This window comes from Camellia sinensis, chromosome 9, assembly GCF_055761805.1.
Source record: "Camellia sinensis isolate YWXY chromosome 9, ASM5576180v1, whole genome shotgun sequence".
Lineage (NCBI taxonomy): Eukaryota > Viridiplantae > Streptophyta > Magnoliopsida > Ericales > Theaceae > Camellia > Camellia sinensis.
In genome coordinates, this window is record NC_138969.1 from 94,914,249 (window position 1) to 94,939,934 (window position 25,686).

Genomic DNA, 25,686 nt, shown 5'->3' on the forward strand with positions numbered 1-25,686 from the left:
AAAGATCCATTAAGAAAAGGTGAGCGAGAGAGAAGAATAAGCAAATGGCCTAATGTGAGATGCCAAAACTAGCGATTGTGTGAAAATCTAAAAATTGTACTTGGTAGGTAAATGATGATTTCTATAAAGATAAGATGATAAGGGTCACTGCTAATTCCTTGTTTGTCATTTTCATTTTATTATTTAATTTTTTGATTTAAGGAAATTTTGCTAGAGTGAGTTTGCAAAAAATATATATATATATTATTCTTAGTATTATATGGCATACTACAAAAAAGTGTAATTAGTAAAAAAAAAAAAAAATAAATAAATAAATTATTGAGTTTCACATAGTTTACGATATCATTTAATATATGAAAAATTAAAATTATGAAATCCTCAAAAAATAATAATATATTTATATTTTATCATAGGTGTAGTTATTGTTTTTAAAAATTAAAATTAAAATTTTCAATTTTATAATTTATCATAATTTTTGTTTAATTATTACTAATGACATTATGATTCATGTTATTGTTATTTAGAACTTAAAACATAACATTAGTGGTAGGGGAAAAAAACAAACGATAAGTGAAATTGTGATAAAAATAATTAAAATTTTATTAATTTTAATTTTAAAATTAATTACGAATTGTTTATTTAAAACCGTGCATAACACATGTATTACGCTAGTAAATATAAACAAAATATGGCCAAGAAATAAAGGGAAATTCTATGTATATCATATGTCACAGTTACGACTTTTATGATTTTTTGTTATGATCTATCATACTATTAGTTATGACTTGATTATATACATTGTAGTGTTAGTTATAATTGATTGTCATGTTGGTTATGATATTTTTTAGTTATGATTCAAAAAGTCTTTGCTCATGCCTCATGATATGTTTGGTTATGGTTCATTATTATTATTATTATTTAGTTATATAGAAGAGGATTTACTTATGATATTTGTGATAAGCAACGCCACAAATCTCATAATTTCCATATGAGAGTGTATATCATAGCATGACCTCGAAATGAGCCATGGTAGCATGTTTTTTGTGTTTTTAGCTAATGTTTGTTTTTCAGAGATGGTAGAGGAGATTCGATTAATAGTGAGGTGAGTCCATCAAAATTATGTTTATTTAAAAAAATTGTCATAGGATTAAGAGTCCCGTGAGACTCTAAAATCCATCAAAGGAGGAGACTAGCGATCCGATGGAAGAGTTTGTACCATTGTATTGAAATCTAGTCCCTTGAAATTGGAGGTAAAAAGATTATATTGCCTCTCGTTTTACAAAAACAACAAAATCACCTTCTATATAACAAGGACTTTTGCATAATTTTATAGATTTAATCATAGTCAACTAATATCATTATACAATGTGCAAACAAATATAATTTATATTAAAATTTTAATTTAATACCATCACACTTGCAATATTCGCATTCAATCACACTATACTAATAATTTCATCACTCAAACAAACAAACAGTTGTTATTGGCTAAACATCTTAGAAGTGGGGCAACATATAGTAATACAACTTTCTTAGAAATATTACCCTGAATTTTACCCATAAATATTAATCTATAATTTAAATTTATTTCACACTTAAATTCACACTTTATCAATTCAATCGATAACACATAATCACTATCCGGAAAAAATCTGGATGCTTTAGTCTTGCGCCATAACATTTTTCGGAAGCCTTAAGGGAAAAAACTAGGTGGGGAATTTAAGGAAGCAGCAAGTATGGCATGTGCGTGGTCCTGAATCACTTGCCAAGCCAGGTCCACATGTTGATAGTTCGAAAGAGTTGCACCCACTGCGAAACGAATGGCGTAAACTCCTCCAATAACACCATGACTCATGTACATCCGTCCTGATGCATTGATGGACTCCAGCAATTTGCTGTTGATTTCATTTGCATGGTTTTCATCGGATCCAGATTCAGAAGCCTTGTTGTTGTGATTGTGATCACCAAGAGTAAGAGCCGACGGGGAAATTCTAAAACAAACCAATCCAAAGTTTCTAGGGGCAACAACCTCAAACCTACTGTCCATTGCTACAAGCCCTTCAAAATGCTTGGCCATATTGACGTGACCTCTTATCAAGTTCCTAAGGTTAGCTACACCGTAACTTCGCAGCACAAGCCACAGCGTCATCGCTCGAAATCGTCTGCTTAGAGCTATTTGCCAGTCTTTGTAGTCCACCACTTGCTTTGATTCAGTAGCCTTGTTCCTTAAGTACTCAGGATTTGTCGACAGAGCTTTGATTAGTGCATTTGGGTCCTTAACCCAAAGGCAACAACAATCCAAATTAGTGAAGAACCACTTATGTGCATTCAGACTAAATGAGTTTGCACCCTCAACTCCATCAATATAGTGTCGGAACTCCGGGCAGATGCATGCGCTTCCGGTATATGCAGCGTCCACGTGGACCCACATATCATAACGTTTTGCCACGTCACATAGCGGTCCTAATGGATCTATGACAGTTGTTGAAGTAGTCCCAACAGTGGCACATAAAAACAGTGGCATTAACCCACTTTCCACATCTAAGAGAATTGCTGATTCTAGGGAGTCAGGAGATAACCCAAATGCAGTAGATTTTGTTGTAGAGATGGCTCGAAAATTCTCAGTGTAAATAAAAACAAACAATTATGCAGCGGATAAAATAATCATATCATACCTTTTCAATGATAGAACCTCGTGGATAAATCACGTGCTTCCAGAAAATTGATAAACCAACCCAGCAGTGGAGTGATATCACAGATTGAATATCACCCACACAAATCACAGTGCAGAAGACTTGATCGTTGTTTTTGGGAGAGAGTCAGTTTATGGGTAGAAAACAAAACCTACGTTTTTTTTTCTCTAGGTTACCCATAACCATATATCAGATATATATTATATTATTATTATTTATCCATATCAGTTAAAACTGATAATATCTATATCCTGAGTGGTTATCCTAAATAGGTTTGAATTTAATTCAAAACCTATTTGGATAAGATCCAAATTATGTTCGAATGGTCTTGCCACATGGGCGCCCATTACTAACATCTCCCACTCGCACATGGGTTGGTATGACACTGCCACATCTCTGTCTCAATCTCCCAAAAATAAACAATCTCATACTAGCCACTGCACCGTGCGACTGCTGAGAACACCTGCATGTGGGAGCTCTATACTAGAAACTCAAAATGAGCCAGCATAGAGACATCAACCCAAAAAGAACAAAAATAGTGTCTCATATACCCCAGACCCATCTAATTACACCGGTCCAAAAAATATCTCTAATCCCTCAAAAAAGAGCATGTTTGACCCTCTCAATTCTTGCAATATATTCACACTCAATTCGCCTCTCATACAGAGCGATGTGAGTTGCCGGCAGTGAATATACAACAGTGGTGTAATACTAGATGATCTTCCCTTTGCACTCATGCCATTTAGTTTAGGATTGACCGCTTTCCCAGTGATGTCCCTTAAGGCCGAATCATGCATGACCGCAGGCAACATACCAAAGTAGCAGAATATCAACCCCTTACCTTATGACATAGTCAAAAGTCAAAAAAGGGTACATAAATGAAAGTCATATCAATAATGACTCGTAAGACTCACACGGTGAGGAAGCAGGGATCCATTCTCTCACCTCATTACTCGGTCGCTAAGCACATATAGTATGAATACATGTTACGGTGGAGTAACTCTTCCATAAAGAGTGACGTCATACTCGATACACCGTACAGATATTAGTCTAGTCGCTTTCTAGCGCCTAACCCGAATTCTCTATTTGCTCGCCTTCTAGGCGCCAAATGAGATCTCGAATCTGGCTAATCGTAACAGGCACAACATGGAAAGTGGGTACTAACATCCATGTTTGGTCCTTAACACGACCTCATCTTGGTTATAACCAAGGCGACATACATAGTGGATGATTTAAGCCTCTCTTGGCTCCGAATAAAAACAAACCACCAGTCTCATCCTTGCTCGCTCCCAAGCGCCAAGGGCGATTGCTCGTGTGAGTGAGCCAATCTTGCCTGCTGACATCATCATTTGCTAATCATTATGACACAAACCGTAATAGTGTCAACATCCCATCATCTCAAAATAAGTGATCGAATTTAAAAAAAAATTGACCACAACTTGCGCAATTATAGATTCCAAACATAAGCCTTATCAGCACCTCTTGCGATAAGTATATACAACGGAATCCACCATGTGCGCCTCACATGAAATGATTTAAGATCACTACCTCTTGCGCAATAACCTCTCTAAAGATATTTTTGGTGACCAATTTGCGTTCATTCTTAATGCGCCCAACTAGCGCAGATGCGCCCAACCAGCGCATTGAATTTTACAAGGAGCAAATTAATATGCTTCTAATAAAGCATTTTATCCACAGTCTAATGAGCAAGGTCAAAGTCTGAACAACTCAGTTAACCATTTATCAAAGATAACACTTATCATGCCGAATACGCCCACATAGCGTACTTTAGGCTCCCACAACAAAGAAAAGATCAAGGAATATAGGTCATCTGTTTCTCCCAAAGACAATCTGAGGATTCACTCAATAGCTAAGGCTCTGGCTTTTACCGATAGGTAAGTCAATGGATTTGCAATTTTGCATCTAGAATCATTCTAAGATATTCTCTATGTAAGTCATCGAAGACAGACCGAGAATTTTCCTAAAACAATCCCTAAGGATCGTACATCCGAGCATATAAATTACATCACCCATGTCCATCATATCTAAAATAGAGGACTGCCCACCCTAGGTGGCGACAACCTTATAAATTCCTGGCTCATAATGACTAAGTAAGGAAAAACTTCTTTTGGACCATTGATCATGCCTCAGTGGTCTTCATTGATCATCGTTGGCCTATCATGGCTTGACGAAATCTAAGAACCACTGTATGGATAACTGCTTTAGGTTGTAAAAGATTTATTGGAACCAGCAACCTTTTTGCGCTCTTAACTTTTCACCATAAAAGCAGAAGGTAAATCCCTACGGATCTACTTATCCAATTCTCTAATGAGAAATCAGGTCACAATGTCCACAAATCAATGTTCCGAACTTATGTCAATTATAGCCTAAGTCAAAATAACCTCACTCCCCAGGAGGAAGTCTTCTCATGGTCTACACTTTCCTCAATGGTGCGACCATTCGGTATCTAGCGAGCCTTATGCCTCAACAATGACTATCCAAATTACGCATAACTTTATAACAGTTTTGCGTCATAATGGAAAGTCAACCAAATTATAAAAATGGTTAATCCTCAAATACTTTGTCTTAAACTGCGCAACATGGATCCACTTTCTAAAAACAGGGGACTAGAGCCTTTGGCATTATCCTAGGCTCTTTATCATCTTGCGGAGCAATCATGAATGTTTCCCTCTCAATCACCCAGTGATGACGTGGAAAATTTTCACATTTGCTACCACGCAACTAAGAATGTAGAGTATTCTGCTCTAATGGAGTAATCCATTAGTAGACACATCGCTCCCACTGTCCCTAGGATATTGGAAATTTCTTTCCATTCTCAACTAGGCTACATAGAGCGCTATGCTTGGAATTCTCCATCTTATAGAGTTCCGAAAACTCTATTCACGTCACCTTTACTAATAAAACTTTATGTGACTTAGTTACACTACCACAAAGCTGCTTACCTATATGCACATGACCCGGAGGGTTTGCATGACCGCATACAATAATGCGCCACACGACCCTTTGTGTTTACAAGACAGCATACAATAATGCGCTATAGAACCCTAGGTCTTAACTTCGCAATCTTATGAGAAGTAGAATAAAGATAAGCTGCTTAATGGTTACAGATCGCCCATAGATGGCTCTCTGCTAACCCATTACTCAAAAATGGAGTGTAAAATCTGAAATGGAGGGCACTTAGTTAGGGATATAGGCAACAAACTAGTGCAATTCCCAATTGGGAAACATTTTGCGCCATTATCTACCTAACATTAACAATATTTAATTCCTTATCTCTACTACACCAGTGTGTTGTTGAGTACTAGGAATAATCAATTTTCTAAGCATCCATCTCTCTTCACAGAGTTTTTCTGAAAAAATAACTCAAATAGATACTCGCCACCTTGGTCAAAACTAAAAGCACAAAAAACTCTTATCTAATTGATCTCGACGTCATATGTGCAATGTCAAAAATCATCTCAAAACTTTTGACTTATGGGAGATCAAATAGTCTTGACTCAGATGCGTATCGTAATCTATAAATGTGTCGAGATTGAGGCTTAGCTATCATACCCTCACACATATCTAGTCACAAAATATCATAGTGGACTAAATGCGCCAAAACAAATGACCTTCTGCGGCTTTCCTACTTACTTGTGCGCACCCATTGCGAACAAAGTTACACATTCACATGAGAGCAGGATGTCATAAGCGAGTGGGCCCGAGAAGGCCTACTCAAACCATCGTGTCATCATCTCATTAATGTGATTAAGTATAATAAGCCACTGGTTCATGACCAATGTCATAAACTAATTCCAATCATCTTAATGTGTGAGTTCTCGAAGACAAGTTTTAAAGGTTTAGGCCCAACTAGGTAATGACTCACGACTAAGTCATATTCACTAGATCATAAAAAGGATGCCATGGAGATATCAACTGCGCCTAAGTCGCAAATTTAACTAGTAAGTGCTAATCCCCTGCACCTTCAAGTCAATTTTATTCTCCATACACTTTAATACATCTAGTTGAAAGATGACGATACTCCTGTTGCCATCTCTATTTCTCGCTTCATAGTTACTTGCAATTAATTCTACTATCCACAAGAAGGAGAGAATAAGCTATCAACTATGATAGCTCCTGAAGTAACTTAAGCGCGAATTAGGCTAAAGAGTCTAATTCAACACAATGCTCTTACAAGCGATGCGTTAAATTCTTAGAGTCATAACAACCTTGTCAGCCTTAACCTTTTCATTACTATGCTGCAACGTTTGCGCTTAGCGGTAAATGTTATTCAAAACGTTAGCCTAGTAAAGGAATCACACAAAGAAGCACCTCATCCATGTTTCACACTCAAGTGTGGAAACAGTAAGTGTCCACACTTAGACAAGTTGGCAATGCTAATAGATTTTGCAGCCACTAAGCGCTAATCTTTTCACTCAGTGTTAATAGATTTTGCAGCTTCTAAGCGCTAATCTTTTAACTTCACGTGATATTTCAACGCACACTATTATAGTGCATGAAATTTCGCTCAATCCACTCCCAATAATTGGGTAGAGAGCAAAACACTGCTCGTACTGGCTACTCGTCTTACACTTAATGACTAATTTATTTAAGCTCGCATTTCTTGGATGATGTGACTCTTGAATGTTACTTCATCCAATGATGTAACATTATTTACAAGTCAAATTACAAAGTCAATCCGCGCAGCTCATTAGTCAAGATCATATACAGATCTATTGAGGGCTTACTAATTTCATAACTCCAAAACTCGCCAACCAAAACTATGTAGTGTGCCGCTAACTATAGCGCACACATTAGTTTTTATTGTGCCAAACAAGGCAACAAAAACACGGCGACTTTGAGTCATGTTTCCTTACTTTGGCTCAATTAAGGTTTGACCTAAAGTCTCCAAGACTTTTGCTCATCTAAAGAATGGGATTAGTTTGTTCACATTTGAACATCTCTACTAAGTCTAGGTCAACCAAATTAACTTCCATAAGCTAAATCAATTTAGAGAGAAATTCGTATTGGGATTAATTTGATTAGCATAATATAATTTTGCCGCAAAAATCTAAATTAAATAGTGACAATATTACACAAGTCGCAAGATCGAAAATCCGCTATGCTCGTAATCATCTCTTGCGCCACAAATGACAATTATCCAAAATTTAGTTTAATTTATGCGCAAAATATTGGTTTTCGGGAGTTAATCTACAAAGATTTCTCTCAACCGAATAACCTCCCACTGACTATGGCATATACAAAGCATGATAAAATCCATACAATAGCATTTTAATGCAAATCTACAAATAACTCATGCTATATTTATTTAATAATGGAATTCTAATAAATAAATAAATAATCATGCTCTTCTAATTTCAACATATTACAAATCCAAAAAAAATATGCTGTATTCAATATTCAGATTATGCCATAATTAAAGTGTACATCATTTTGAAATTTTCTGGAATTTTTCTAAAATATTCTGGAATTTTAAATAACTAATAAACACACATAAAAGTAGAAATAAAAAATCCAGAAACTGATAAACTGAAACAATATTACCAGTAGATAGTAAAACATTTCAGAAGTCCACAATAAAAATTTCAACCCCAGAAAATTAATTATCCAATACCAGAATCATTTTAAAGCATAAAAAATGAATTATTAACACAGAAAAAATATTTTTTATTTTCGTAAAATTTTCAAAATTTTACAGAATGTATAAAAATTAATTCTGAGTCTGAAGGTACCAACCATGCTTAAAACAAAGCTATAACGAATAAATTATGGCCAATTAACGCAATTCAGAATTAAAAACAAACAAACAGAGCCTTAGAGCCAAGCCAGGCGGGAAAACGGCTCGGCTCGGCTTGGGGCCGCTCAGCGCAACTCGGCGCGAGTCAACGCGGCGCGGCGCATGGCGCGCGTGTGTCGCACACGTGGCGCGGCTGGAAGCGGGGCGGCTAACGCGCGCGTGTGGAAGGGAGGTGACAGATCGCGCGTGGGGGCGCGTGCCTAACGCGCTCAGCGCGTGGAGGCGCGTGGTGGCGCGTGGGGCTGCTGCTCAGCGTCATACAGCGCGTGAATCACACGCGCCGCCTTCCCGGGTGTTTTCCGGTCCGATTTTTATACTGCCGGACTCCTTTTTTCAAAATAAAACCGTTTATGGTCTTAAAAAAGACATTAATGATCATAAAAATGAAATATTTTGGATCTCCACATCTTTTATAAATATGCACATGATAAAAGAAAGCACGAAAATATCCATCAATGGCTCTGATACCAATGTAAATAAAAACAAACAATTATGCAGCGGATAAAATAATCATATCATACCTTTTCAATGATAGAACCTCGTGGATAAATCACGTGCTTCCAGAAAATTGATAAACCAACCCAGCAGTGGAGTGATATCACAGATTGAATATCACCCACACAAATCACAGTGCAGAAGACTTGATCGTTGTTTTTGGGAGAGAGTCAGTTTATGGGTAGAAAACAAAACCTACGTTTTTTTTCTCTAGGTTACCCATAACCATATATCAGATATATATTATATTATTATTATTTATCCATATCAGTTAAAACTGATAATATCTATATCCTGAGTGGTTATCCTAAATAGGTTTGAATTTAATTCAAAACCTATTTGGATAAGATCCAAATTATGTTCGAATGGTCATGCCACATGGGCGCCCATTACTAACACTCAGGGTTGATTCCAGCAATTTTGGTTGCCTTTTGGAGTGCAAAATGGGTCTGATCAGAACCATAAACCACTAGCTTCCCAATGCTATCTCTCCCAATTTTGTTTAGAATTTGATCTCTCGCAGCGATTAGTGTGCACAAAATGGCCTCACATGTGGTTCCTTGTAAAACACCACCACCATTGCCGCAGAAAAGGAAAGACATGGGAAGCTGAAGCATTTTTCCAAGCCAATCCATGACTATGCTTTCTAGCTCAGTTGCAGCAGGTGACGACATCCAGTTGAAACCAACAACATTAAAGCCGGCGCTAAGCATTTCTCCAAGAAATCCAGCAGTACTTCCGCTTGATGGGAAGTAAGCAAAGTAGTTAGGACTTTGCCAATGTGTGATGCCTGGCATTATATGCATCTGCACATCTTGGAGAATTGTTTCTATTGGTTCGGGCTCGTAAGGAGCGGACTCTGGCAAACATTTTGGGAGATAACCCGGTTCAACTTGGCTTCGAACCGGGTATTTCTCAACATTTTGGTAGTAATCAGCCAGAAAATCTACTATCATATGGCCCTGCTTTCTGAATTCCTCAGGATCTAGAGGGTTCAACATAGAGGTTGAACCGTTTTCAAATTCAGGGCCAGCCTTGAGACTACCCATTTGGATGAAGATTGTTTGAGGTGGTTTCTGGGTGAAGGATGGCGGTTTGTTGGGTTCGAAGACCTGCTCTCTACTCTAAGCGAGATAAAGAGAGAGAAGTGCCGGTTCATATGTGGTTATTGATGCATGCCCACATATATAGAGAGTTAAGAGTTAGAGAGGTGCTATGTTAATAACGGAGCCAGAAAATTCACCAAGGATCCTCTAGAGTGAAATTTTCCTAAAGTTTCCTAGAGTGTTCCATTGTGTGGTTGAGATTTACTGGCAAGTCACATCAGAAAAATTGATGTGACTTGCCAATAAATCTCAACCACACAATGAAACACTCTAGAAAACTTTAGGAAAAAATCACTCTAGAGGATCCTTAAAGGGGATATTTATTAATTACAATTTTTTATTTAAAAAAAATCATGTGCAATATTAAGATAATAATAATTTTATGAGATAAATTTAAACATAAAAAGTTATATATTCATTATTAATAAGAACAAATCAAAATTCTATAATAGTGTGGAATAGTTCGGTGTGAAATGATGATGTAAGTTTACAATTTTAAAACCAAAACTTATGGATCAAAATTCCTAATTTTAAAAAATAAAAACATATCATTTATAACATAAATTATTATAAAATCTATTTAATTTTTATTTAACAAAAAAATATTAATGAGATGACATTGTTTATAAATGGCGTGTTTTGAATGAAAATTATTAAAAAGTCTTAGAGTACCATATGGCGTTACCTACGTAATGCTCAAAGCAATCACAAATCACACTAAGTGGTATGTCAACTACTTGAAAATAATGAGCTCATTATATCCAATCTATAATATTTTTCACTACACTATTGATTTAAAGTACTATATAAACAACACCACATATTGTTCTCAAAGTATCAAATAACTACTTCTTGTGAATAATATAATAAATCATTAGCCAAAGAACATGTTAAGAAAAAAAAATGAGAATACATTTTATACATGATAATAAAAAAATAATAATAATTTCTAACTGAGGGGGGCACGAGACCCCCCTGGCCCTATGCTGCCTCTGCCCCTGGCTATGTTCACGAACCAATTATTATGCAAAAAAGCTAGGGACCCAAACCCAAAATTGACCACAAATAGAGATGTGTAGTGAAAATTAAATTGTTAAAGTATAGAGTTTATGAGTGTGTTAGCAAAAACCTGGTTTGGGCCAAATCAACAGAGTTGATTCGACCAAAAAACCAAAATTTCACAAACAATAAACAGATCAAGCAATTGTGGTTGGTGTCCTAGCCTTCATAGATTCAAAGACTTCTTTAGAGATTGTAATATGAAGAAACAAAGTAAAATTAATAACACTAAAATTTGTCACTTAATCACAAGAATCAAAGTACAATCCTTAAGCATTACAAGCAACACGTCTGGAACAAACTGGAACTAACTGCTAAAAACTACTCCTAGTTACATGTACTGAACTACTCCTAGATAAGTTACACTATTCTTAAATTTTCCTAGATAAGTTATACTATTCTTTGTTAGTGAAAATACCAAAAAATTTATATTTTATTGATAAATAATGCAAAGAAAACGAGATACAAATAGATCAGGCTGGGCCACGGATATCTCATTTTCTTTAAGGAGATCAACCCCATTGCGGAAGGAAGAACCTAAATACCAATGCAGCAGTCATGAAACTATAACTTGTTCCCTCTAGGATACTACAGCCCGACCACTTGTCATATGGTTCGGCCAACTCTACACAACATGGTGAATCCAAAGCTCCACCAAGAAAAACACCCTTTTTTGGCTAGTAATCTCTCAAATATAAAAAAAAAATAGTTGGTGTAGAAAAGAGTAGATGAAATGAACTATTTATAGGCCACTTAGGACCTTACAATTTACACCAAAAAATAATAATGAGCATTAAACTAGAGAAAAGGAGAGTCTCCAAATATTAACTCACCACCAAGTCCATGAACTTCCAATTAATTTTTATTCATGAATAAGACAAAAGGTCACCAAAAAAAAAAAAATGAATCTCTATTCACCAAACAAAATGAGATTCATGAACAAGACAAAAGAAGATTCATGAACAAAATAAATAAATAAAAGATATTAAAATGGTCCAACAATCCCCCACTCATTTTAATATCAACAAAGGCAAAAGAGATTACCAAACAAAGATAGACTAGTAAGCATCATAAAGGCGTGCTCTGCATTGAACTTTCATTGGTGAAATAACAACCTCTACTCCAGAGTCAGTAGTGATCTTAGACTTGAACTATAACTGCTTAGGGGAAATAAAGTATTACTGCTGACACATAATAATCCAAGTGTTGACATGAGTTTTTAATAGCTAGCACATTACAACCTTGTGCATATCCCAGTTTTCATGAGCATATTTGATAATAAGCCTTGTTCTCATAGAAAGTGGCTCCACTTCCATGCTCACATAGTTGAAATCTGTCAAGGATGTTCCTGTAATATATATACCCCACTCAACAAGAGCTACAGAATTTCATTAAGAGTATAAAAACTCAACCCTCCAACATTACAGGACATATGCACTTACATCATAGGGATGGGCAACAAAATATTAAGAAGTGCATTTTTTACAACCACCATATAATTCGTTTTTCCCTTTGAACCTAGTTATAGGATCTCTGGTCCTTTGGTTGGGTGTTCTCATATATGGTTTATGACTTTAGGGGCTTCAAACCCATCTCCCTCGATGTATTCCAGACTCTACCTCTTGCTAAGGCCTTGGTTAACGGATCTCCAAGATTATCGAAAGATTTTACATAATTCATAGTTATGATGCCATTACTCAAATAGGATCTCACATTACTGTGTTTCCTTCGAATGTGTCTGGATTTACCATTATAAAAATGATTGCTCACTCTACCAACAGCAACAGTGCTATCACAACAAATTAACACAGGAGGAATTGTTTTTTCCAATAAAGAATTTCATATATCAAATCTCTCAACCAATTCGCTTCCTTGCATGTTGAAGCTAATGCTATAAGCTCTGCTTCCATAGTTGAATTAGCAATTATAGTCTGTTTTTTAGACTTCCAACATATAGCACTACCACCTAAGGTAAAAATAAAACCCGACGTAGAGAGGGAATCATCTGACAAAATATTCCAATCGGCATCACTATATCCCTCAAGTACCGTAGGATACTTGTTATAAAACAAATCATAATTTTTGGTACCAAATAAATATCTCATAATTTTTCTCATGGCTAGCCAATGATCTTGACTCAGCTTGCTAGTAAATTTACTAAGTACTCCAATAGTATATGCAATGTCAGGTCTAGTACAGTCAGTAGCATATCTCAAACTACCAATCATGCTAGCATATTCCTTTTGATTAATCACTTCTTTTTCATTTGTTACAACAGATAAATACGCTTGTATCAAAAGGAGTAGCAACATGTTTGCAGTCTAGAAATTATATTTCTTTAAAATTTTCTCAATATAATGCGATTGATCAAGAAAAATGCATCATTAGTCTTGGTAATTTTAATTCCCAAAATAAAATTGACTTCACCAAGATCTTTCATATAAAAGTGACTATTAAGCATATTTTTGGTCTCATTTATAATATGCAAATTATAGCTAAAGATAAGTAGATCATCCATATGCTAATAATCACATGTGCATTTTCACAAGTTTTATAATATATGCACTTATCACATTCATTAGTCTTTTAGCCATTCTCAAGCATGCTGGAATCAAATTTCTCATGCCACTGTTTAGGAGTTTGTTTTAAACCATAAAGGGATTTAGTTAGCTTACACACCTTACTTTCTTGGTCTTACTTTCTTGGCCAGGCACAAAGGCTTCGGGTTGGTCCATGTAAATCTCCTCATCAAGATCTCCATTTAAAAATGTTGTTTTTACATCCATTTGATGAATTTTTAAATCATGAATTGCAGCCACCGCTATCAACAGTCTAATGGATGTAACTCTAGTAATCGGAGAAAAAGTATCAAAGAAATCAAGATCAACTTGTTGCTTAAAACCTTTAGCGACAAGCCTCGCTTTATATTTATCTATAGTTCCATCCGGTTTAAGTTTTTTACGAAGGACCCATTTACATCCAATAGTTTTACAACCTGGAGGTAAATCTACTAGCTTCCATGTTTTATTTAAAAGTAGTGAATCTATCTCATCATTTACAGCCTCTCTCTAGAATATAGCATTAGGTGATAATAAAACTTCTTGCACCGTAAGAGGAATTTCTTCTACATTGTTAAGATAATAGCCAGAGCCAAAATCTTTTTCAACTCTAGCTCATTTACTCCTTCTTGGTTAGATCTGAGAATTTTCTTGTTCTAGAAAAATTTGAGATAGAGGAGAAGAGCTAGGCATGGATAAAATATTTTCAGAAATTATTTGACCCCCACTATTTCTATATTTGAAAGGAAAATTATTTTCATGAAAAATAGCATTACCTGATTCAAAAATAATATTATTTTCCATGTCAAAAAATCTATAGACTGTACTATGCAACACATATCCAAGAAAAGCACAGGTGGTAGCTCGTTCACCCAATTTAGGTCGTTTAGGATCTGCAAGCCTCACAAAAGTTAAACAATCCCAAACCCTCAAATAACCTAGATTTGGTTTATGCCTCCGCTACAACTCATAAGGTACAATTTTAGTCTTTTTGTGTGGCACTGTATTTATCACATGGCAAGTTGTCAAAATAGCCTTGCCCCAAAGATTTGAGGAAGCACCTGAATCAATAAGCATAGCATTCGTCAAGTTAATTAACATTCTATTTTTTCTTTCAGCTACACCATTAGATGAAGGTGAATATGGTGGAGTGGTCTCATGAATAATTCCCAATGACTGAACAAAAGAGTTGAATCTAAGAGATTTATACTCCCGGCCTCTATCACTTCTAATTCTCTTAATCTTTTTACTAAATTGATTTTTCACTTCAAGAAGGAATTCTTTAAATTTCTCAAAAGCATCACTTTTATTTTTTAATAAATATACGTTTGTTTATTTTGAAAAATCATCAATAAAGTGATAAAATATCGATTACCACCCTGAGTTAAAATTCCTTCAAACTCACACAAATCATTATGAAATAATTCTAGCAAATTGGTTTTTTTTTTTAACACTTTTATGAGGCCACTTGGTAATTTTTGCTTTACTACAAACTTCACATTTCTCAAATTTTTTTATCACTTTAGGAATTAATCCTAAGCTACTCATGATTTCCATATATTTACTGTTAATATGACACAAGCGAGTATGCCAAAAATTAATAGAAGACAAAGTGTAAGCGGTGTCATAGTAATCATAAAATTAATCAACAAGGAAATTTCAGAGATAAAAATGGCATTTATACTTATCTGTATTGTAAGAAGCCACTTTTACTTCATGTCCCCCGTAGTCTTCATCATTCATATCCTCGGTTGGGATTTTGTTTGCGCTCTTCTCGGTAAGAACATAAGCAACTTTCACAAGGCTAAGGTAAAAAAGAATTTTTCATTTCCAGCTCTTAAAATAAACTCCCTTGAACTTGAAAGGCTTGTTGAGATCTCCAATTCCATCATTGGTTTTTTTTGGTACTTGTTCCATAGTTGATCTCCTTAAAATTATTAGTGAAAATACTAGAAAAATTATATTTTATTGATAAATAATGCAAAGAAAATGAGATACAAATAGATTAGGCTGAGCTATGGATATCTTGTTTTCTTTAAGGAGATCAAGCCTACTGCCGTAGGAAGAACCCAAATACCGATACAGCAGTCATGAAACTATGACTTGTCCCCTCTAGAATACAACAGCCCGACCACTTGTCGTGTGGTTCAGCCAACTTTGCACAAGATGGAGAACCCAAAGCTCCACCAAAAAAAAAAAAAAAACACTTCTTTGGCTAGTAATCTCTCAAATGTAAAAAAAAAAATAATTGGTGTAGAAAAGAGTAGATGAGAGAAACTATTTATAGGCCACTTAGGACCTTACAATTTACACCAAAAAATAATAATGACCATTAAACTAGAGAAAAGGTAGAGTCTCCAAATATTAACTCACCACCAAGTCCATGAACTTCCAATTAATTTCCATTCATGAACAAGATAAAAGGTCACCAAAAACAATAAATCTCCATTCACCAAACAAAATGAGATTCATGAACAAGACAAAAGAAGATTCGTAAACAAAATAAATAAATAAATAAAAGATATTAAAATGGTCCAACATTCTTAAATTTCACAAATGTTGTGAATTGGGTTGAACGGTCCCTTTTTTCTCTATTGTCCAAGCTATTTATAGGTGTTTGTCCATCCAATTTTCGTTCGCCTTCAAGCAACTACCCACGTTGCCACTCACTCAACATCATGGCACTATCCCATGTTTTTCTTAACAACTGCTCAAGGCAGTTTCTTCCTTTAATTTGCAACTGCTAGATACTTTTACTCACAGCCACGTTATTTGTTTATCATGAGTTCTTTGCACATCATGGATTTACAAGTTTCTCACCACTTTTATGTCCCATGTTGACCCACCCGATGCATCATGCACAAAAATAGCAATAATAATAACAATAATAAAATATGGCCATAGTTAGTCTTAAAATATGGTACATAGTTTGAATCGATAGATAAAAATCGACAAACTACAATCAATGAGTTTAGATTTGACCATGACCAACAAGCCACAATCAATAAAATTGAATATGGCCATAATTGACAGACCACAACTAAATAGAAAATAAAATATGGTGTTAACAGAGTGAAATAAATTTGAACCATTAATTTTTATTTTAAAATAAATTCTGAATTTGTAGTATTACTGATTAATGTGCTACCATAGTGAATCACATTCATATGATCATTATTGTGTTAATTTAAAGGATCACTATTACTGTATTACGATAACGATGCATAAATATGTCCATAAAATTATTATTCATAAGAGGTGCTACTATACATCCTTAAAAGTGATTTTGTGGTGCGCATTACATAACAAAATCACAAAAAAAAATTTATCACAAAAAGTATAACATTTTGCTCACCACAAAACTTTTTAGGATGCACAGCATAAATTTATCATTCATAACTTTTGCCACAAATTAACATAACACACCACAAATATTCATAATTTTCACTATAAAAATCATAATTTTCATATTATATGCCTTTTTAAAAGTGCAAATCACAAATTTTCCTTATTTATACTTTATATAATAAAAGTCAATGTGTATTTATAGGTCTCAAGTCCAACTACAATACACCCCCTTAAAGGCATATCATACACAATATGCAGCTCAACTCCTAGCGATTGGATTTATATAATTTTGATCTTAGTTGTTAAATATTTTGGGGCAAATTAAATCGATAATTCTCATATTTTTCACCATGCATGATTTATGTTTCGTAGAATGTGTTTAGTCTTTATTGTTGCAACCTTATGTGTTGTAGAACGTGTCTGGTCCTTATTGTCATAACCTTATGCATCGTAAAACGTGTCTAGTCCAAGTAAAGAAAACAAATATATAATCCACTTTTGTAGAACTCTCAATTGCATTTAGCATATGGATGAGTATAGTCTCATGAGGGTTTATAGTAAATATACCCAAAAAATTCAAAACTTATCCTCAATATTTTTGTTTCATTCTCATGAAGATAGTTCAAGTACAAAGTTATGAATCTCATCATCTTAATAGAAAAATCAATCGAAGTTAAGAGTATTAGCTACAAGTTAAGATATCTCATAATATTCAAAATCTAGAGTGTGTAAACAAGTTTAGCCAACACAAATACAATCATAATCTCAAAGTCAAACACAATTGAAATCTCTTTTAGACATGCGCTTTGAGTCAAATCTCTCCAAATATTGCTCTCAACAAATAAATCACTCCAAAATGGGTGCAAAATTAATCTCAATATATGCGAGTAGAATATAAGTGAAAATCCAAATATCTCGTATACTACTTATTTGAAAAAATGCTAATAAGAAAGAATACATATTGTCTCATAAAAAGAATGTTAAATACTAAGGATGTGTTTGGTAACGTTTACATTTTCAGTTTATATTTACAAAATTTTATAAACTGGTTTTTGTTTATTTTTAGAAAAACATAAACTACAAACGCATTTGGTAATTGACAAAATGTTTTAAAAAATATAAATAGAGTGAGAAATGGCAAGTGGTGGCAAGTGGTGGCGAAAGACAGCGATGGAAAGTGGTGACGGTGGGTGGGTGGGTGGGTGACAGTGGCAGGTGGTAGCGAGTGGGTGGTGGCGGGTGGTGGGTGGTAGTGGCAAGTGGGTGGCGGATGGCGGGTGGTGGCTGGTGGTGGCGGGTAGTAGTGGTGGGTGGGTGGGTGACGGTGGCAAGTGGGTGGCGGATGGCAGGTGGTGGTGGGTGGGTGGTAGGTGGTGATGGTATGTGGGTGGGTGGGTGACGGTGGCGGGTGGTGGGTGGTAGCGAGTAGGTGGTGGTGGTGGTGATGGGGTGGTGGGTGGTGGTGGTAGGTGGGTGGCGGATGGCGGGTAGGTGGTGGTGGTAGTGGGTGGGTGGGTAACGGTGGCGGGTGGTAGGTAGTAGCAACTGGGTGGTGGGTGGGTGGGTGATGGTGGTGGTGATGGGTGGTAGGTGACTGGGTGGTGGGTGGGTGGTGGTGGTGGTGGTGGGTGGTAGGTGATGGTGGCAGGTGGCTGGTGGTGGTGGGTGGCTGGTGGTGGCAGGTGGGTGGTGAGTGGTGGTGGCAAGTAGGTGGCGGGCAGTGGATGGTAGTGGCGGGTGGTGGGTGGATGGCATGTGAGTGGTGGGTGGTGGTGGCGGCGGCGAGTGGGTGGCAGGTGGGTGGTGGCTAGTGTTGGGTGGTAAAAAAAAAAATCAAAACTCAAAACGGAAACACATTTTTTGTGTTTTTATTTTTTGGCCAAATTTATAAACTGAGACCACTGATTTATAAATCAAAAATTTTACCAAACAAGTTTTTATTTCAGTTTTTAAAATTTTTGTAAATATAAACAGAAAACTGAAAACATAAGTGTTACCAAACGGCACCTAAGAATTTGAAATCACCACATTATTACTTTTTAAAATGATGTCCACAAAACCACCACTCTACAAATCAAATAGGACTTCTATTCAGTTGTAATGTAAAGGTCAAGCTAAGATAGAAAAAATTAAAAAGGGTATAATAACAAAATCGAATATTTGAGAGATAATTGGGATAAGAAAAAATACAATAATGACATCAGTGCATATATTTAACGTCTAAGGTATAGAGATATACAGATAGAAATTTATCTATAAGGGAGAGAGAGCTCTTGAGAGATTTTCAATCAATAGCTCAATTTCTTGAACCAATGGGGGTATTTAAAGCGCAAACGGCTGAAGAAGGTGCGTTAGCAGGGAATTCACTTAGAATTGCAGAGAAGGCATCTTCCAACATGCTTAGAAAACCAACTTCTAGAAACTACTTTGTATGTCACACAAATTGTATGGCCAGACAACTTTCCCGTTGCCTGCCAACTTTCCCACAACCGTAGCATTAAGCTACGACCACAGCAAAAAGCTATGGCCATGGCAAAGAAAAGGTGCGGTTCAACAAAAAGATGCAACCCAATGTGGTTCTAGAAAATTCTCCTCATTTCCACTTTGGTCTTGCTCATTGTCTGAAAGATACAAGATCTTGATAAAGCTTGAAGCTTGAACATTGTGAAAAGTTTGGAATCAACATCTCTGAAATCAATTTGAAAATAGTTTTAAAGGGTCTAAAAGCTCATTTTGGCCAAAATAGGTGCAGGCTAGGGATCCAATCTTGTCTATGGCTTGTGTAAGAAATGGTTTGAAAATAAAATAAAATAAAATAAAAAACAGACTTTTCTTAAACTTTGGTCTAATTTTTAGGTGAGAACCATGCGCCAAAGTTGGCGGGTCTATGTGGCAACGCATTCTTTGCCGTGTAACGCTTCACATTGTATATTTGGTTACTCAAAACTATTATCGGGTGAATGGGAAATCAATACCATAATGACCATAAAAATGGTGTTTTTGGTGGAAATTCCATAATGGTTGAAGTTAAGGTTTGTCCCATATTACTTTGGTGGGCAAACTTGATGTGGGTTTATAAGCCTTGGGTTTATAACTTGGGGAGGGCTTCAAAGGGTACCCAAATTTTGTGGAAGGGTGAGGTTATAGGCAAAGTGCCTAGGCCTACTAGACCCAAAACAAACACACGTACGTGCGTGCCACCGTCGTCCGTCCGTCTGGTCAGTCGAGCAGGCTGGGCTTGGGCGTGAATGCATGGTGTGAGGTTGGATTAGGCTTATCCGGCCTAATGCTTATCTTTTTGGGCCAAAATTATTTGAATTTTATTTTCTCTAAAATTAAATTCTTACTATTTGGAACTTGAATTTCGGTTTGAAATTCAAATTTAATTCTGAATTGACCCCAACGTATTGACACATTGGTAGTTTGGTCGATCACACCTATCCCGATTTTCTTCCAACCGAACAGGTCTGTTATCTGCTCAAAATTCAACCTGAACAAGTTCTATCTATGCGAACATGTTTCTATCTTTTCAAACACTATTTCGAACATGTTTTTACTTGTTGAAACCTGTTCTGAAAAGCCACATTTCATTTATAAATAGACAGTCCCTCATTTGGGTTTTGCACTCAATAAATTTCGTTCTTCTTCTCTGCTTTGATTTCCTGCATTTTGCGAACAGTTTGTAGTGCTGCTAGTATTCATTGTAGATCACTTCAACCTGGGAGATAGACATCCATAATCGATTAGCACCCAAGAGAGGACGAATCTGTCTTAAGCAGACAATGTAAAACACTGGACTTGATCAAATTTTGTTCGAGAAAATAACAAGGTAAGTGATTAGTTTACTTTCCAGTTTTATTAATTTTCTTTTCCAAATTCTAGTTTTGTTTTTGTAACAAAATAAGAATATGTTTTTCTTTAATTATATATATATACTGTTTTGATTTTTGTAATCAAACAAACTCTCTATTTCTTTAATCATTTTCTTCAAATACAGTGAAGATTGCCTAACAGTCTTAAGATAGATTTTGTTTCCTTTATTAAGTCTTCATTGTATTAATAATTTCATTATTTAATCCAAGAAAATAATTTTTTGGTTTTTGTAACAAGAAAATTATATTGTGGTTTTTTTTTTTTTTTTTTTTGGTTTTAGTAATTAGAAAAGTAAAATTGTTTTGTGTTATAGCTTATTTTCTAGTTTTCATAACTAGAAAATTAATTTGTATTTGGTTTTGGTTTTGGTTTTTTTATTATTTTTAATCAGATATTATTGCTTTTGAATGTAGTACTCCAAATTCGATTGTTACAATGACTCCGGTCCTTACGCAAAACCATGTGTAAGTTCCAATGAGTCATGGAGAAAAACTAAAACAATTTGATGGTACGGGGTTTAAGAGATGGCATCAGAAAATGTTGTTTTATCTTACAACTCTTAATCTTGCCTAGTTTCTCCATAAAGAGTCTCCAATATTGAAAGAGGGTGAAAGTGATCGGCAAGTTGTTGCCGCTGTAGACACCTGAAAACATTCTGATTTTCCTTGCAGAAATTACATCCTCAATGGCCCAGACAACATGCTGTATAATGTTTATAGTCCCCTGAAAACAACAAAAGAATTGTGGGATTCTTTGGAGAAAAAAATACAAAACAGAGGATGAAGAAATTTGTTGTTGGTAAATTTCTAGATTTTGTTATGGTAGACTCCTAAACGGTAATTTCTCAAGTTCAAAGTTTTCAATTAATTTTGCATGATATTCATGCTGATGGTATATTTCTTCGTGAGTCTTTTCCAAGTCGCTGCATTAGTGGAAAAATTATCATCGGCTTGAAAAAGATTTCAAAAATTATTTAAAATATAAATACAAAGAGATGACCATGGACGAACTGAATGTAAGACTGAGAATTGAGGAAGATAACCATAAGGCTAAAAAGAGGAATGGTTAAAATTCCATTGAGTCCAAGGCTAATGTAGTGGAACAAGTGCCCAAACCACATAACAAGAAAAGGAAGTTTGCCGTAGATGGTCCTAAACAAGGTGACAACAATGGCAATAAAACGTTCAAAAGAAAATGCTGTAACTGTGGCAAGACCAGACATCATGCCTCTGATTGCTGCCGCCCTAAGAAAGATCGCAAAAGTACAAGCAAAAAGACCACCAATCAAGCCAATGTGACAGAAGTTGATGACATTTCTGATGGGGAAAATGACATCAATCTCTCTGTTATGGTGTCTGAGGACTCAGTCGCATCGTCACTTCTTGTTCTCTCCATTGCTATAAGTAAACAGGACAATAATAAACATAGGCAAATAATCTTCACAGTTTCACATTGGTCATATTCAATTCAGATATGTTCATATCATTTCAGTTTAGTTTGGATATGTTCATATAGTTCACACACACTCATAGATGCAGATGTAATGTCCTTAATCCTTTTCTAGGACATCCTATAGCTCATATGGACTTGTGTGTGTGGTATAACACGTGCTCTAATACCACTCTATTACGACCCAAATCCGCCCCTATAGGTTTGGCATCGTAACTGGCCAATAATCCTAGGATCATCGAAGGACTATGAACAGATTAAGCAAAATTAAAGAGGCTAGCAGGAGCAAATATCAAATACAATGTTCATAGAGCTGTGCAGACTTACATGAGATAGAAAATTTAAAACTCATATACATATATGTGACATCATATTTACATTGGTATTCATCATAAATCTAGATACAATCAAAAGGGACTTAGCCCTAAATACAGAGTATACAAAAAGAGATCGTTTAGACAAACAGAAGAAAACAAAAACTTAAAATAGAAACATGACCACACTTTAACTCGTGAACCTCCTCAGGAGGTGCTGTGGTTGGCTAACAAAATAGATCTCCAGGCAATTATCATTGAGCTTGGTGGCGCGCTTGATCCCCTACATGCATAAATAATACAGTGAGTTGCAGCCTAATAAATAATAACAAAGTAAAGGTTTTAATGAATGATGTCCATTATAGATTTAGAAATTAGAATTCAAATCAGAAACTGATTCTTATTCATAATCAGAATTTATAGATAGTCATATGTGGTACATCCATTAGCGCTAACAGAATAGATGACCCATGAAGGGATGTATACAAAGCAAATAATGGTTATGCTTAACCAGTTCTATAATGGAACCTTTGCTACCAGGTAACAGATAATAGGTATCACATGATGCTTAGGATGCCATGAGTACATTTCAGAAAGTTAGACAATCATTCATTGAATTATAGAATAGCATTGCAGAAAACAAATCATATCATATCATTCAGAAAATACTTGAAGTTGAACCTAACTTTATTGAGTTACTACTCACAAATAGCTCCAGTAGCAGAACAATCAGAATAGACAGATCAGAAGTCTATGGCGCGTGACCTACACAAACACATAGTGGATATACATTGAAACACACGTTCGAAAAACACTTAACTCATTTCTTTTCTATCTTGGTGTGACTCTAATCCTTATCTTCATTATTATGTCTTAATTAAGGCTTAGGAATGCCTAAGATGCAATGAGAATGTCAAAATACACTTGAAAACACTATGTAAAATTTTCAGAAATAGGGCAATTTACTCGAGTGCAACTTTGGTCACTTTAGTGGACCCCTTGGTCTGCAAAACTTTCGGGAGCTCTTATTTTATGCTTGATCACAACTTCTTTCGCTCGAGCCAAGGTTCGAAAATAAGAGTAGCTGCTCGAGTACAGGTTTCGTTGCTCAAGCGATGTGCTTAGGCCTGCAAAAGTACTGGTAACACGAATTTTATGCTTGAGCCAACTCTTGGTCGCTCGAGGCAAGGTGCAAAACAAAGGGTGGTCACTCGGGCAATGATGTAGAATTCTTGAATTTCCAGATTGTTGTTCAAGATGCAAAACTCAAATTCAAAGAATTAAAACACATCCTTTGGGCCCAAAACTGAGAAAACATGTCTAAACTTGTATAACATTATGAATTGAAAGTCATTTCGCAAAATCAAAGCCCAAAACCAAGTAAATTATTTAAAAAAAATATTGAAACTTGTATATATACAACACGCATGTTATGATATGAATCTTTTCTTCCAAAACATGATCAATTGAGATGTTTAGCACAAAAGCATATTGAATTCCTAAAACAAAGGCAAGATGAACACATGTATGTGAGAATTCATTAAAAACAACTTCAAAATGCCATGATATGTACATGCATGCATAGATAGAGCTTAAATTCTTCAATCCTAGCTTGATTCTTGTAATCCTCTTGATTTCTTGGACTAAGTGACTCACATTCATAATTTAAGAGTTGAATTACCTACCTTAGGTTTTCAATTAGGCTCTATATAGCAACTCCCTTGAGTTTCCACGACAATTCTTCCAAATTTCTTCTAATCTCACCAAGTTTACCTCAATTCCGTCCTATTTGATCTCAACTTCTCTCTCTCTCTACGTTTTTGAGGTTAAAAAGATGAAGGAAGTGTGTGTATATGTGTCCTAGCACTCACATTAGCCTTATATAGGCTTGGTTTAACTTAGGCTAATTAATTGAAGTTAGTACTAATTATTCTATTCTAATTATTTGGTTCCGAATCGAATTCTACGTAAATCTACCATAACAATCAAAAAATTCCAAATAACACATATATATAATCAATTTCATGTTCAGATGGCACTATGGCCTTCAATTCGCATATTGAATCAAAAAGCAAGACATATATTTGCACAAACAACGCAATACACATGCAATTAATTTACAATTTCCTCTTAATTACTTATTAAGCCTTCTTAATCAATGAATGTAAGTTAATCACAGGTTGGGGTTGTTATAGAAGTAGCTAGGCCAGAATGCAGTGATTGATTTTTCCCTTAACAGATTGTGATTTAGATAAATAAGCAAGCATGACTCTAACACTCAATGAAAGAAGAATATTAGATAGCTATATAAGATGAGTGAAGAGTTTTGAAGATTAGCACAAAAATAACAAATACTCTAGAAGCTATATTACTGAAGTGGTTAATATAGAGATGTTTGCCAAGTGAAGTAGATATCACAAGATATCACATAGCTATACTGCTGAAGAGATTAGATGATTTGCACATGCATCACAATTACTCTAATAGATATAGCAGTGACAAAACCAACAGAGCAAGTAAATCAGATAGCTATAGCAATTAGGAATTAAAAGAGATGAGGGAAGAGGAGGCAAATAGATTTATAGTGGTTCGGCTTCAACCAAGCCTACATCCACTCTTTAAGCTTCACTTGAGATTTTCCACTATCCTCTAGATTCACGGGGTCCTAGCAACCTCTTCACATATGGAGCAATCCTCCACAGATTTTACACAGACTTTCCGAATCCAAAACCTTGCCCTCTTTAGTTGATTCTCAATCACACTCAAAGCGTCGAGAACACTGAATGTATTACACTCTTACAAGATTAAAATGAAGATGTTTTGCTTTCAAAGAAATCTACAAAATAATCTCTCAAAAATAGATATACAATGGTGAAACTCAGAGTTTTTCTATAAACCCTCTCACAGTAAAATAAGCTTAAAGCTAAAGCTTACTTTAATTTCTAAGGGAAAGATGTAAACCAGATGAAGGGC

At 35.5% G+C, this 25,686-nt stretch overlaps 1 protein-coding gene across 1 annotated transcript; it reads right to left on the reverse strand.

Annotated features, from left to right (window-relative positions):
* Positions 1–1,416: 1,416 nt before the first annotated feature.
* On the reverse strand, positions 1,417–10,164 carry LOC114306345 (tyrosine decarboxylase). The gene is made up of 3 exons (XM_082887310.1): positions 9,406–10,164; position 7,332; positions 1,417–2,620 (listed from the first exon to the last, which is right to left on the reverse strand). Exons 1-3 carry the CDS (start codon positions 10,053–10,055, stop codon positions 1,694–1,696), a joined length of 1,578 nt encoding a protein of 525 aa, XP_082743436.1. The 5' UTR covers positions 10,056–10,164; the 3' UTR covers positions 1,417–1,693.
* Positions 10,165–25,686: the final 15,522 nt, after the last annotated feature.